Source organism: Nannospalax galili, unplaced genomic scaffold (genome assembly GCF_000622305.1).
Source record: "Nannospalax galili isolate Female #2095 unplaced genomic scaffold, S.galili_v1.0 scaffold583, whole genome shotgun sequence".
NCBI classification, from domain to species: Eukaryota; Metazoa; Chordata; class Mammalia; order Rodentia; family Spalacidae; genus Nannospalax; species Nannospalax galili.
Window position 1 is genome coordinate 25845 of NW_008349469.1, and position 15566 is coordinate 41410.

General features: G+C 34.7%; 2 protein-coding genes across 2 annotated transcripts; one reads left to right on the forward strand and one right to left on the reverse strand.

Moving 5' to 3' along the window:
• Positions 1 to 1678: 1678 nt before the first annotated feature.
• Positions 1679 to 2620, reverse strand: LOC103745034 (olfactory receptor 8K3-like). The gene has a single exon (XM_008846933.1). The coding sequence runs from the start codon at positions 2618 to 2620 to the stop codon at positions 1679 to 1681; it is 942 nt and encodes a 313-aa protein (XP_008845155.1).
• An 11530-nt stretch (positions 2621 to 14150) lies between these two features.
• LOC103745035 (olfactory receptor 8K3-like) lies at positions 14151 to 15089 on the forward strand. Its single transcript, XM_008846934.1, has one exon. It carries the CDS (start codon positions 14151 to 14153, stop codon positions 15087 to 15089), a length of 939 nt encoding a protein of 312 aa, XP_008845156.1.
• The last annotated feature ends 477 nt before the right edge of the window (positions 15090 to 15566 follow it).

Below are 15566 nucleotides of genomic sequence, written 5' to 3' on the forward strand. Positions count from 1 at the left end.
AATATTCACAAATTCATTGTCAAACTAAACATAAATCTATTTCTCTATGACTTTTTTCTGGCTATTTGTTCTGTAAATCACCTTGTGTAGACCAGACTGGCCTCATCCTAGTTAGCATAGGCTGAAATTGAAGTTCTGATCCTTCCTGTTTCCATTTGCAATTATATATAGACTACGTATTGTACTCACTAACCAAAGTTTAGTGTATGAATTTTAAACAATTGTTTTTTTCCATCTATAGAACAAACATAGATCATTCACTACAGAAAATAATCGGCAGAAATAAATTAAGATTAACCCAATAAGAAGAAAAGTAACATGATAGAGTCTTCCATGGAGAACTCAAATTATCTAACATAATTGGTTCATTCACTCATATAAATGTGCTCAGAATTAGGCAAAAATTGGCGATTCACTGAAATTATGAGTATTTGAACACTAAATGAACTGCATTAATAAGTGCTACTGAGGTTGTACATGAAAATAAGAGCAGAGGTAAGAGATCAAAAGGGCAAAGGAACTCCACAGAAGAGAAGCATTTGAGTTCATTGCTATAACTCATACCTTAATTTCAAAGCAATTCCCTTCACCTCCTGACATAGACATCAAGTCTGATTTTAACATAATTCACTGAAAATATAAGTACTTTAAAAGAAGAATGCATTTGCACAAAAAAAATACACATGCTTATGGGCACTGGAAAAAGTGCTGTGGTATTCAAAAACACTAAACTATTTAAATCCTATTCACACATAGTTCTCAGTAATCACATACAATGCACAAAACTGTTATCTCTTTATTTGGACTTTGTACTCTAAAACAGCTTTTCTGTGTTACCACATTTAATCAGTCATTGTATTTGTGATCCATCTCCTCAAAGCTTGTCCTGGGAGAAAGCTAATAACTGCCTCTTTAAGTATCCTTTGATTGCTGATCTATCTTCATCTAGGGCTGTGACCTTGTGAAATTTCCTGAAACCAGGGTGACATGTTTACGTGTGTTGTCATTATGTATGTATTGTTAAATCGCATAGATGCAGCTATCCTGCCTAGAAGTCTAGAAGACAGTATCTAGCAGCAGGCATCCTGGACCTCTGGCTCAGACAGTCTTTATACTTGGTCGCCATGATTTTCCTTGGGACTTAGATATAGGAACAGCATTGAATGTGCATCCGTGAGGCCGGACACCCCGCAGCTACTTTTTCTCTACTATTTGACCACTTGTAAATCTCTTAACTCTGTCTCTGTTTGTTGTAGAGAAAACTTCTTTGATGAATGGTGAAAACTACATTTAATCTCTGCTTATAATAATGAGTATTTAAAATATACCTAGAAATTACATTGATTTAGGGAAATAGCAGTAGTAGGTGCTTCTCTAAAGTGTAAGGTCCTCAGCCACTGGTTTCTTGGATAATCTTACAATTGAAGCCATTGTGGCTCTAATCACAGTAGCTAGAAAATGGAAATAACCGAAATGTCCTTCAAAAGATGAATAATGAAAATGTGAGACATATACTCAATGGATTTCTATTCAGCTATAAAGAAAAATGAAACCTTCAGGAAAATGGAGGAGACTGAAAATATCATGCTGAGTGATATAAATCAGGCCCACAAAGACTAATGTCAGATCTTCTTTGTTATTTGTAGAAGTAAGATAATCTTCAACAACAATGTGATCACTACAAGAAGATATTGTGTACTTTTCCCCCTGTCCTTCTAAGGGCATAAATAACATCTTTGTTCCTTAAGCTATAGATTAAGGGATTCAACATGGGGATAATCAGAGTGTAAAAGATGGAGGCCACTTTATCAGTATCAAAGGAGTGGCTGGACTTGGGCTGGACATACATAAATATCAAGGTACCATAGAAGATGGTGACCACTGTGAGGTGGGACCCACAGGTGGAGAAAGCCTTGCGCCTGCCCTCAGCAGACTTCATCCTGAGAATGGCTATGAGGATGAGCATGTAGGACACAAGAATGACAAGAAGAGAAGATATTAAATTAACAGCAGATAAGATTAATATTATCAGTTCAATTTCATGTGTATTTGAGCAGACCAAAGATAACAAGGGGAGACCATCGCAGTAAAAGTGGCTGATGACATTGTAACCACAGAAGGATGAAGAAAAAATATTTATGGTGACTATTAGAGACACAAATATACTGTAGAGATATGGTAAGGCCACAAGAACCCAACATATTCTATGTGACATGATGACCCTGTAGAGCAGAGGCTTACAGATGGCCACATAACGGTCATAAGACATCACAGAGAGGATAAGAAGTTCACAAGCAATAAAGAAAAGAAAGAAGGCTAGTTGGGTAGCACAAAGGTTAAAGGATATTGTATTTTGTTCCGTAATGAAATTTTCTAACATTTTGGGTCCCACATCTGTAGAATAGCCAAGATCTGTAATAGCCAGGTGTCTGAGAAAAAAGTACATGGGTGTTTGAAGCCTGGGGTCCACCATGGTGAGGATGATCATTCCCAAGTTTCCCACCAGTGAGGTCAGATAAATGATGAGGAACAGCACAAATAATGGGGGCTGAAGCTCAGGGCGATTAGTGATGCCCATCAGGATGAATTCAGTCACCACTGTGAGGTTATATTTCTCCATCTGGGCTTATCAGAATACCTGTTCTGGATAAAGACATTGAAAGCATCAATATAGTTCAAATATTTGCACTTGAATGATTTAAAAAAAAATAAATTTCAGGCCAATATAAATGGTGTTCAAACCTCTTAATTTAAAATTCTTGAATATAACTCCATCTTTTCCTAAAAGACAAATATGCATATATGCATGCATATATACATACATACATACATATGAAAATGCATGACTACCAATAGTGATACATACACATAAATCTGTAATTCTAAACCAGTGTTATTTTCATTACAGAATAGTAATATTCATTACCAATGATATTTGGTATTCTCAAGTGGGAAGTGAACTATTCACTGTCAGCCAATGGTTAGATTCTAATTATTCTGGAGAACATATTCTTATATCAAATATCTAACACAAATAATATCCATACTCAAATTTTAATGTTCTTCTCCTAGATATATAAAACAAGATAAATGTTAAAACTGGAGAAATTTTGAATTCCATTTAAATGGCTAAAAGTCATTGCCTATTTTAACTTTTAATTTCTGATGTAATTATAATCACATTGTGACATTTGATAATTATGTTTTGTAATATAATGTAAGAGAGATTCCAACTATACTACATACCTACTGAAAAATTTCAAATGTTCAGGCAACTCTCAGTTTCATGTGTAGATCTGTCAAATTCTCATATCCATTGTTAGGGCAGTTAGAATTGTTGTGATACTTAGACAATATTGGTGAGACGCATGAGGGAAAATTTTCCATACATCACACATGGAATTGTCTTTATTTGAAGAAACAAAACAAGACATATGAATTTCTCTATAATGCTCTTATTCTTTAACCTATTGCAAAATTGTTCATTTGGAAAAATAATTTAAGGTCAGTAAAATCACCTTTAAAAAATTTCTTGGAATAGACAAAAGCAATAGATTTTTATAGAATTGTGATAATGCTGAAGAAATTCTATGTGATCCAAGGAGTCTATGCTACCTGAGTACTGTTCATAAAGGTACTCCTATATATTTTTTGAAAATAACTGATTATAGTAACTTACGAAAAAGTTGTTTTACTTGCATAAATATGTGTAGATGTTACTGTATATGGACTCAGTTTCTTGGTTATATCAAAGAAATGACTAAATGAGTTACAGATTATTAAAATGTGGTACGATCCCACAATATGCCCAGTCCCACAATCTACCAAATCCCACTACCTACCTCTACCATCAAAGAATAAAATTTAACAAGATGCTCTAATATTAGATTGCTTCTTTGTTATGTCACTATATTAATAAAACTTTGAAGTGAGTCTCATTTGTTTTATTTAATCTTTCCATGAGAAGTTATTTTATTATAAATGAGAGGTAGGATTGTAAAAGTCATATGCATGTTCACACATGAACCTATAAAAATAAGAGGAAGTCTAAGAAGATTAAGAGTTTGCTAATTGACTTATACAATAGATTCTTGAAAATCTTCCTTGACAAAGATATTTAAAGGGGAAACATACTTGAAAAGTTTTACAATAAATGTTAATGCTTTATATTGTATAAAACTTTAAATGTGATACAGAATGCCATAAATAAAACCCAAAATTCAATAGGATGACATTTGCACTGTTTGCTGTGACTTAAAATATTTCTGGTCAGTTAGTGTACAAAACCATCCTCCCTCTATGATGTAGAACACAATGCAATAAATTCCTATAATCAAAGAAAATATATATCTGAAATCTTCCAATACAGCAGAGTGGAAATTATAAGAGAGTAATTACTGATTTGAAAAAAAAATGTGTCAATGTTTTCTGCATGAAATTAGCACTAAAATGAAGCACAATATAGTTAGAAAGGGAGACACAGTAGTCTTTGAATGAACACAATGAACCCACATCTTTCCAACATTCGCAGTGCAGGTACTTACATGTCACATGTAGTTGGTTCCCTTAAAATGCTGTTTATAAAGTGTGGCTTATAATGCATATCTACCTGATATTCTCCTTTCCTGCACATTGTGTGATCATTTGATAAAATCCACTTTTCTAATATAATTATGAAAAATAAGATTATAATATTAGAGAAATACTCCCAGAAAACCATCTGTACTCCCTTGTATTGGTTTGTTGTCAGGGTCAAAATATTAAAAATTAAAGCACAAAGAGCATCAATTTTCCTCAAGTAAAGAATAACAAAAAGTATTTCCTCTGAATAACTTTAGAACTCCATGGGGGAAAAAATCTATTTTTTGAATTTAGTATGTCCACTGAATGTTAATATCCTAGTTTTTTAAATCTATACTAATAGAATATTTAAGGGAACTAGCTCAAAAGGGAGAAAATCACCATTGTAACAAAACAATAATTAAATATCTTCTGATTCTCAAGTAATGCACTTCACAACTAGTGTGAGATGCAAACTGTTTTTCCCTCACCTAATTATCAGGAAGTGGGTGGGCCATGTGAAGACTCAGAGGGTAAGGGTACTTGCTGCTAAACATATGTCCAGAGTCTGCTTTCCAGGACCCTCATAGTTGAAGGAAAAAATTTATTCCTGAAAGTTGTCTGTGAACCTCCACACATGTGCTGCTGTACAAGTAAACATGTACACACACAAACATACACACTAAAGTTGATCATATTTCTTTGAAAGATCAACTAATCTCATCTGTACACTTAATCAAGGAATTGTTACAGGTTATTATCTGAAGTTAACATTTTTGTTTAACATGTAAACTGATGGGATTAGTTATGGTATTATATATATATATATATATATATATATGCGTGTGTGTGTGTGTGTCATTATTATTGGTTCAACTTGATTCTCTTTCCCCTGCAAATCCCACTTGTGCCCTTGTTGCTTTAGGGCTGATTATCATCCTCATCCCAAGTACACTTCTCTTTTGCTTTTAAGGTCGTTTTTATAGAGAAACTAGCAAACCTATAAACAAAAATAAATGAGGATGAAAAGGACACTAGAATGAGAGATTTATTACCTATGTTTTCAGACCTTTTCCTTAAATAAGACATTTTCTCTTTCTTATGATTCATCTCCTCTCATACGGGGCCTTCATTTGACCTAAAATTATACATGTGTGTATTTAATGAAATATTTGGTATAAAATTCTAACAAAGTATTTTTCTATACAATAAATATCCTGTTCAATGTGTGCTCTTTAGATAAAAATACTCAAAGTATAACAATTCCAAATTCTACATTATAGAGTAAATAAGCATTTTCTAAAAATTAAGTATTTTATCTCACACTATCTTGAAACAGTATTTCATCCAGTTGCTATACAGTGAATTAATTGCTGCCGCATATTGTCAAAGGATTGAGAGATACATTATCTATAACTCATGAAAACTGAATAACATAACATTAAACTCTATGTTCTATGAATCTAATTGTACTAGAAAACGGGAACCTCCAAAAGTCCTTAGTTTTGTAGTGAGCCATGAATTCTGCCATGAAGAACAGGAAAACTTATTTATGAAATACTTCCTTCAGGTATGAACACTTGTGCACATTATGCAATTTCACTATTAGCAACCCTGAGAGGTAAAGACTGCTGGAGCCAGGACTCTGTGCAAAGTCTCTAAGAGCACCGCACACTTCACTGCTTCCCATTGTTTTTTTCATTTCTGCAGTTGATTAAGTTTGCAACTGGATTTCTCATTGAATTATAGCAAGACATGGATCCTTATAATTTACGTGACTTTAAAACATCAAAACTGGGTAAATATTTACATAATTTTTATGAAACAAGTTACTAAGAAGTAACTGATGTAATGCAGATTATAAAATATTATAGATTATATTTTCTTTGTATCAAAAGACAGTCCCCATGATAGTTTAATATATCAAATATTAAAACATGTTTGTATTTTCAGTACATTCATGTTAGTTCTTACACTGAATACTTATTCATCAGGAAAACAAAATCATACACCCTTTAAAAAGAACTGTTAATTACCTGACTATATTAGAGTATTAGCTATTTATTGAGGAAACACTTATTTTTATTCCTAGGCATTATCTGATTAAACAAGAGTTTGATGAGTGCATTAGAGTCACACACAATAGTCAAGAACCAAAGTGTTTAATAAATAAAGTGTCTAACATCAAAAAAATATAGTTGACCTTGATGTTTTACATTGTAGGTCCCAAGGTGTCCTTCATATATTCTGCAGTTTTCTCTTACATGAATAACAGCACATGAGCTTTGAACACACTGTGAATATCTCTGAGTCGGAATGTTTATATCCACCTATTCAAGTACAGTGAAAACCCATAGGAGATGCCCCAGAGGGACTTGCCCTCATTTCTCTTCTGTTTGGCAATTAGCAACAATAACATTATGCTGCATAATAAAAAAGTAAATGTTCCTGGAATAAAGTGCTACCTGCTGGTTGTTGAAAGAATAGTGTCTTTGGCTCAGTGTTTAAAATTCTTAGGTGTGTCTCCATTTCCTTGATATTTTGTGATATTAAATAGCTATTCACAAAACTCTTGACCCTTTTCTCCTTTGAAGTAAAGAAATATTTGCACTAATTGCCCATTTGAGAATTATACTTCTTTTTAGTGAGTTTTAATAGTAACTTATAACCTGTCTATACTGATCTTGTATTAGATTGATGGGTTGCCATGCTAGAAATGAGTCACAGTGGTAGAGTGCTTTCAAACTACTCGCAAAGACCTGCTTTAATCTGTACAGTGAAGAATTTTAAAAAGTGATCAGTTATATGGTTTATATATTATATATTTTATTGATTTCCTTTTAACTCTGGTGATTATATTCTTTGCTGTAGGGACCTATTGCATTTAGTTTCCATTCCAGGCAGTTGACGTTGTATTTGCTGGGCTTTAATCTTATGTCAGCCTCTCCAGTGTGGTGCAGCCGTTGTTGGACTACTCAGACTCTGTCCTGTGAACTAAGCTGATAAATCTCTATACATTTATATATTCATTCTATTAGTTCTGCATCTTTGGAGAACCCTAACTAATACAGATTGTGGTACCAGGAGTGGGGTTCTAGAGAAACAGAATTGAAAGGAAAAATATCTTTAATGGAAATCTAGTCGCTCAGTCCATGATGCTGGATGTCTGTCTCAGTAGTCGCAATCTCGCTCTGAATGTCTGAAGAATTCCAAAAGATCAGTAAGTCTTCAGTCTATAGCAGCAAGACAAACTCACCAGCGAGAGAGAAGGTAAGCAACAAGAAGCCAGGAGTTCTCCTCTGCCTTGGTCTTTTATAAGGGCTGCCTTTAGAAGGTAACACCCATATTTAGGGTGTGTCTTACAGCTCAGATGATCCAATCAAGAAGATCTCTCTCATTTCAGTTAATCCCAGATCCATTCAAGTTGATACCCAATATTAGCCATCACAATAAACACGCACACACACACACACACACACACACACACGTGTCTTATATAGGCGTTTCTTCAGAGAAGATACAGAGACACATATACACACACATACACACATATACACACGGAGATTTATTAAATTGGCTTATAAGATAGAGTCTGAGTACTTCAGCAATGCTGGACAAGCTGAAAGCTCATCAGTTGCTCAGTCCACAAGACTACATGTCTCAGCAGGCCAAATCTGGCACTTAAGGCCTACAGGATTCCTAGAGATCTGCTGGTCTTTAGTGTGCATTGGAACCCAAAGAAGTTGGTTCTAATATTGGTAAATGAATGCCACAATGACAAGAGAAATAAACTCATCAGTAGGAGTGAAGACAAGTATGAAAAAAGGAAAAGCCCCCTTCTGTCATGCCCTTTATATGGGCTGTCCCATAACCTAGTAACAACTAGAGAGAGTCTCCAGCATTCCCGACATAATCTTCCCTTTCTCCATTGTGGAGAAGGACTTCAACTCCCCTCTGGTCGTCTGAACAATCGCCCCACCTAATATTGCTATTCCTTTCTTAGCCTGTTGACTTAAGGGCATCAGAAGTTCAAAATGACCCACCCATTGAATGTTGTTTGTTGTATCTCCTGGAAAGAATCAGGATGTTGGGGAACATAGTAAGAATAGTTAATTCTATGATTATGGACCTATTGCCATGCTTCTGTGGCTGCAGATTTAGTTCTCTGGTCAGAAGCACTGCTGTTGGAATACCATGATTGTGAATAAGCAAGTACCTGGATGCTAGTTTTGGCAGAAGCATTGAATGCAGGGAAAGAAAAATCAATAGCCTGACTAAGCTTCTATTTCAATAACAACAAACACACATTTTAGTTCATTCCAGAGCCAGTCAGTTTGGCCACCAAGATCAGCCATCACAAATCATAAGCCTAAATGATAGTTAAATGGGATGGGGAGGTTGGAGGATCAAGACTTCAGGGGCATCTTGGTTTATAGAGTCTGACAGCCAATATAGGCTGCATGAAATATTTAAAAATACCCAGAACTAATCATCAAGGGATAATTTTAGGTTTTGTTTGACAGAAAATTTTTAGGGATGACACTGCCCCAAGAAAACACAAAATCAAACAATGGAACCAAATTGAACCAAAATGTGAATAGTAAAAACATAATTACCAAAGTGAAAATATTAACTACAAAAATCATCATATTTTTTAGTTGTATCAGTTACTTTTCTGTTACCATAATAAGACACCACAGCAAGAGTACTTATAGAGGGGAGAGATTATTTGAGTTATGGTTCCAGAGGGAGCCATGGTGGTGGGGGAGACATGGTGGCAGGAGGTGTACAGAGGGGAAAACTGAGCCATTACATCTACAAGCAAGCACAGAAAGTACAGAGAGACTGGAAATCTGGCAAGATTTAAGATCTCTCAAAATCTGTTCCCCCAGTTACATGCTTTCTCAAGCATGTCTGACCTACTAAAATCTCACAAACCAGCACCAAAACTGGGAGAAAAATATCCAAACACTTGGAGCCTATGGGAGACATTCTGATGCAACCCACACATAAACCATATAACAAATCAATCTCTTTAATACCTGTTGCTAGAGATTGAACCACAGCCTTAGGCATCCTTTGAAAACAGTCTACTACTGAGCCACATTCGCAGCCCTGTGGACAGTAGTTTAATACAAGAATAATATAGATAGTATTTTGCTATTGTTATTATTACTTAGCAAAACTACCTAATGTTTTAAAATTGGCAACTGGTTTGAATATTCATTTGCTTCAAATAAGAAAAGGGCCAAGAGATTTATGAAGGATTATTCAACATGAATCATCATGGAGATGCAGATCTAAAGAGTTTAAAAGAGTGAGCATGGGAGCTGGAGAGATGCCTCAGCAGTTAAGAACATTGGTTGTTCTTGCAGAAGATCTGGGTTTGAATCCCAGGGCCCACATTGCAGTTAAAAATGGTCTGTTACTCTAGTACCAGGGGATCTGACAGCCTCCTCTGACCTCCTTGGGAATTCCACAACACAGGTGCACTTACCTACATGCAGGCAATACACACATACACATAAAATAAAAATAATAAATGAAAGTAAAAATAGTTTTTAGAATAAAGAGTTCAGTGGTAATGTTTACCACCTCTATTACTTAACATGATGTAAATTTTTATGCTTCTTCCTCAAATATAACTCATTTTTTAATTTGTTGGGGTTTTGTGTGTGTGTATCACATAGAACATCCCAATCTTATTCATTTATATACTCACTTACAACATGGCAACCTCCCATAGCCTCCCCTGCAACTAGAGCCCTTTTACTCTGTCTTCCCTGCTACTGTCTGCTGTGATGTCAGCACCCCAGATGTTCCCCAGTTCTTGTCCATCCAGTGAATTTAGTCAGCCCATCCATAAGGTCAGCTGTTCCTCATCTAGTGGCAATCAGTTGTCAATATTCCTTTACATAAGATTGGGGTCTGCTGTTGCCAAGGATCCAAGTACAAAGGACCATGACTACTAATAATCAGAATCATACAGATTAGAGATGCATGCACCAACATCTAAGTGTTATTAGTAAAAACAATGAGTCTTTCTGTTAGAAACATTATATTTTAAAACAAAATGGAGATCTTTTTTAAAAGTTAAAAACTCATTCATTTTTATGTCTTACAGTTTTATACTGGTTCAATATTGTGTAACTGTATTAATTCAACTGTGAACCTCAACATTTTATAGCCACTTTTGAAAGACATGTATCTTTGCTCTGGAAATTGTTATTGAGTATTAAAGCTGTAATGAAATGCTTCTTCTAAAAAATAAAATAAAAACACTCGTGAAGAAAAAATAAAGAGTTTAAAAGATTGAGCAAAGACATTATTCACTTTGGGAACAGCAGCAGGTAGGATCTTAATCCAGGAGCATTTACTTTTTTATCTTACAGCATTGTTTTGTTGGTAATTTCCAACCAGAAGATAAATGAGGCAAAAATCCCACTGGGCCATCTCCTCTGGGTTTATCACTGTTGAGTAAGTGGATATAAATATTCTAAATCAGCGATATCCACAGTGTATTTGAAGCTCATGGGCTTTTCCTGGGGTAAGGAAAATCTGCAAAATACTTGAAGAATATTTTGGGAGCTAGAATCTAAATTTCATGGTCAACTGTTGTTTTGTGCTAGACATTATATTTACTAAATACCTTGGTGACTGACTATAGTGTGTTAAACTCAGTAGTCATCCAATTCTGATTTAATCAGAATAATGCCTTAAATTGAAATCAAAGTTTCTTTTTTTTTCACAAAAGAATAGCTTTTGATTTAACTGTATTTAGGTAATTAAAAATTGTCTTTAAGAAATATATGCTTTTACACTCTTGGTGAATGAATATACTTCAAAGTGAGGACTTTCATAAATGTACAGAAAGTACAGAAATACCTTAGTTTTTGACAGATTGAATTATGACATATCAAATTTTTGACATATTGAATGTTGTGTTTTGATCCAGAGAGAATACAGTGGATATCTTTTGAAATTTGTATTATAGTAGTAACTTCCAAATACTAAGAGTTTCATAATTTTATCCAAATATTTATCCATTTATACTTGTTTAAAATTATCTTAATTCATGAGGATGAATGTTTAATTTCATTTGATATGGAATAAAGGGTTCAATTGTACATTGAATCCATAGAATATGAGGAGACAGGAAAATAAAATCATAAGACATTGAAATACACAGTGTGTGGCCAGAATGTTTGCACTGAGTCATGGGTTCAGCATTCATTAGCCAAGTGGATTTTTCTTAGATAAAATAATATCACATCACAAGTGCCCATTCCTATAAGAGGTACTTTTTAAGTGACATTTTCTTTCCTCTTTTGCAAAATGCATGACTGAGGTTTCTACTTTATATTCAAGTTGGATTTATAGCACTTTATAAGTTGATGTTATTCATTCAATTTTTATATATCATATTTAATTCTCAATGTTTTGACCATTTACTGATAGTGATTAATTCATAGTATTATAACTTTCCTTTGCACAGCTGGAAGAAAGGTCATCTCAAGATAAACTTACCAGAAATATTTCATTTACAAGAAAAATTTAAGAGCCCTGTGATCTATGATTTGGAATTGCCAGTTTTTTGTGTATTTTTATTAAAAGATAAATCATGGGATTTATCAAGGGATCTGACCACCCTCTTCCAGCCTCTACAAACATTGCATGCACATGATGTACTAAATACATGTAGGCACAACACTCACAACATAAATAAAACACTTATACACATAAAATAATAAAATATATCAATGCAAATATTTGATTTACATAGTGATTAAAACAGAGAAGTAATCCAAAATGAGAGCATGTTGTTAAATTTTAGCCTTGGTTGGTAGAGGTAGAGATCATGACAGCCTGTGTGTATCCTAATTTTGATCATTGCCTCCTCATTTACTCATCTCTTTAGATATAACAAAGATCAGTTTCTGTCCAGTAGAATGTACCCATTTCTGTTTAAGAAAAGCTCTTCCAGGTAAGTAACTGTAATCAGTAATTTAAAAATTCCTTGTGTGCACCTTGCATGGTGGTGTATCCGTTTAATTCCAGTACTCCAGAGGCAAAGGCAGGCCTATCTCTGTAAGTTCAAGGCCAGTCTGGTATACATAGCAAGGAGTTACAGGCCAGCTGGGGCTACAAGGAGACGACCCTGTCTCAAAAAGACCAAAAAAAAAAAAAAATCCCGTATGTGCATTAATTTTGTAAACTATGTCCAGAAGGTATCGACTCCTGGGACTATGTAGTACCCCTTCATCAGTCTAAAAATCTCTAGAAAGACCTCCTGATGCCCAGAAAGTAATTGTTTTGTCAGATGAAATTTCATATATACTAAGTCAAAGTATTAGAACTGCATAGGTATACTTGCATTCTCTTTGTCAACAAAGACAAATCCAATTGTGAGGTGTTGCTATTTTCTTGCATATCTGGATAATATTGATCAATTGTTATAATGATTTTATCTGCTCAGTATGACCGTGTAAGGATTTTTTTTTAAACAGTATTACTCTGTAGTGTTGATTGACCTGAACCGCCTTAAGTAGACTACTCAGATTCAGAGATCTCTGTGCCTCTGCCTCCTGAATGCTGAAATTAAAGATGTGTATCACCAGGCTCAGACTTTGTGGGTTAGATTTGTAACTAGAGTTCTCTAGATTTTAAAAATGTATCAATTTGCACCTAGAGTATAATTGACATGTATAGTATGTCGTATATAAAAGGTAGTTATTAAATGTCACAAGATGATTGTAATTATCTCAGAAATTTAAAAACCAATGGATATATATTTTTTAATATTTTATTTTTTATTTTCATTTTATGCATGTAAGTTATTGCCTGCATGTGTTTAAGTGCACCAATGCCATGCAATTCCCATGGGGATCAGAAGAGGATATACGCTCCCCTGGAACTGGGGATCCATATTGTTGTTAGCTGCCATGTGGGTGCTGGGAACCAAACCTGGGTCCTCTGTAAGAGCAGCCAGTACTCCTAACCATGATATAGCTCTCCAGTCATTGGATAATTTTTCATTTATTTATGTGAGTTCTGATTGCAGAGTTCCTTTCTGAAAATTTTTGCAATTTTCAGTTTGTTATGTATGTCTGTAACACAACATTTATATCACCACATCTGTCTAGAGGTTGAAACTGTGGAGATTTTAGCTGGTTAAGGTTTTATCGAGTTACTTAATGTAGAAAGGTGTTTCTCAGCTTAATTGAATATTCATCATTGAATGACAGTGTTAGCTCACTTCCTAGGTGGGAAAAGGAAAATATTATTGCCAATTAATTTTTTTTTGTTTTCTGATTAAAACAAAAGCACTTGAGAACCACAGATCTATATCTGTACCTATTTCTATTTATTATCAAGCATATACTTGTGCATGTGTATATTTTTAGTATATATTTATATTTATGTATGTATGTCTTTTTGTAAAGATGAGCTTAGTTTAAAAAATTCAACTTGAAAATTGGACATATCTTATTTATATAACTTTCAATATAAAAGTCCTTCAAGAGACAATATTTAAAATCTTTTGACCATGCAGGTACTCCTATCCAGAACTGATTCTGTGATAAGCCTGGATGGAGAGACACAACCAAACAGGGGTGACTGAGTTCATCCTGATGGGCATCACTGACAGCCCTGAGCTACAGGCCCCATTGTTTGGGCTGTTCTTCATCATCTATCTGGTGTCAGCAGTGGCAAATTTGGGCATGATCATTCTCACCAAGATGGACTCCAGGCTTCAAACCCCCATGTATTTCTTTCTCAGACACCTGGCTATAACAGATCTTGGTTATTCTTCAGCTGTGGGACCCAAGATGTTAGTAAATTTCATTGTGGACCAAAATACTATATCATTTTATTTTTGTGCTATACAGTTATTTTTCTTTATCACATTTATTATTAGTGAGCTTTTCATTCTGTCTGCAATGTCCTATGACCGCTATGTGGCCATCTGTAAACCACTTCTCTATACTGTCATTATGTCTCAAAGAATCTGCTGGGTACTAGTCCTAATCCCTTATGTGTACAGTACAGCTGTGTCTCTCCTAGTCACCATAAAGATTTTCACTTTGTCCTTCTGTGGCTATAATGTCATCAGTCATTTCTACTGTGATAGTCTCCCCTTGCTGTCTTTGATCTGTTCAAATTCACATGGAGTTGAAATAATAATTTTAATACTGTCTGCTTTTAATTTGATGTCCTCTCTCCTGGTCGTCCTTGTGTCCTACCTGCTCATCCTCATAGCCATTCTCAGGATGAACTCTGCTGAGGGCAGGCACAAGGCTTTCTCCACCTGTGGGTCCCACCTCACAGTGGTCATCATCTTTTATGGGACTTTGATATTCATGTATGTGCAGCCCAAGTCCAGCCACTCCTTTGACACAGATAAAGTGGCTTCCATCTTTTACACCCTGGTAATCCCCTTGTTGAATCCCTTGATTTATACCTTGAGGAACAAAGATGTGAAATTTGCCCTTCGAAAGACAGGGGAAAAGGTACACAACATATTCTAATGGAGCTCACTTGTTGTTACAATGATCCTAATTCACACTAGGAAAATTGCTAAATGCTTTAAAAGTGTCAGTCAAGGAAATGATAGAAGACTTCATTTTCTTTAAAGTACAGATAAAATAATGATATAGGAAGTGAATAAATGCACAGAAGAATTGACATAGATTGCAAAGACCCACAGAAGACCTGAAAGGATATGTGCAATGGGTGAGTGAGAACAGAAAGTGTATAGGAGAATTTAAGTGGATTTTGTGTTTTGAATGTTATAATAAAATTTTCAGAGCCCGTTTGACTGTATTTACTTTTTGGAAATTCATCTGTTAGATTTTAATATTTATACATTTGTATGAATTGTGTTAAAATCAACATTGATATCCATGTTAGAAGGCAAAGCGTATTACTTTGAATTTAAGATCAGGGTCACATCAGTGAACTCAGCTTCCTCTCTTCCATGGGAAATCATATATTCTGATTTCCCA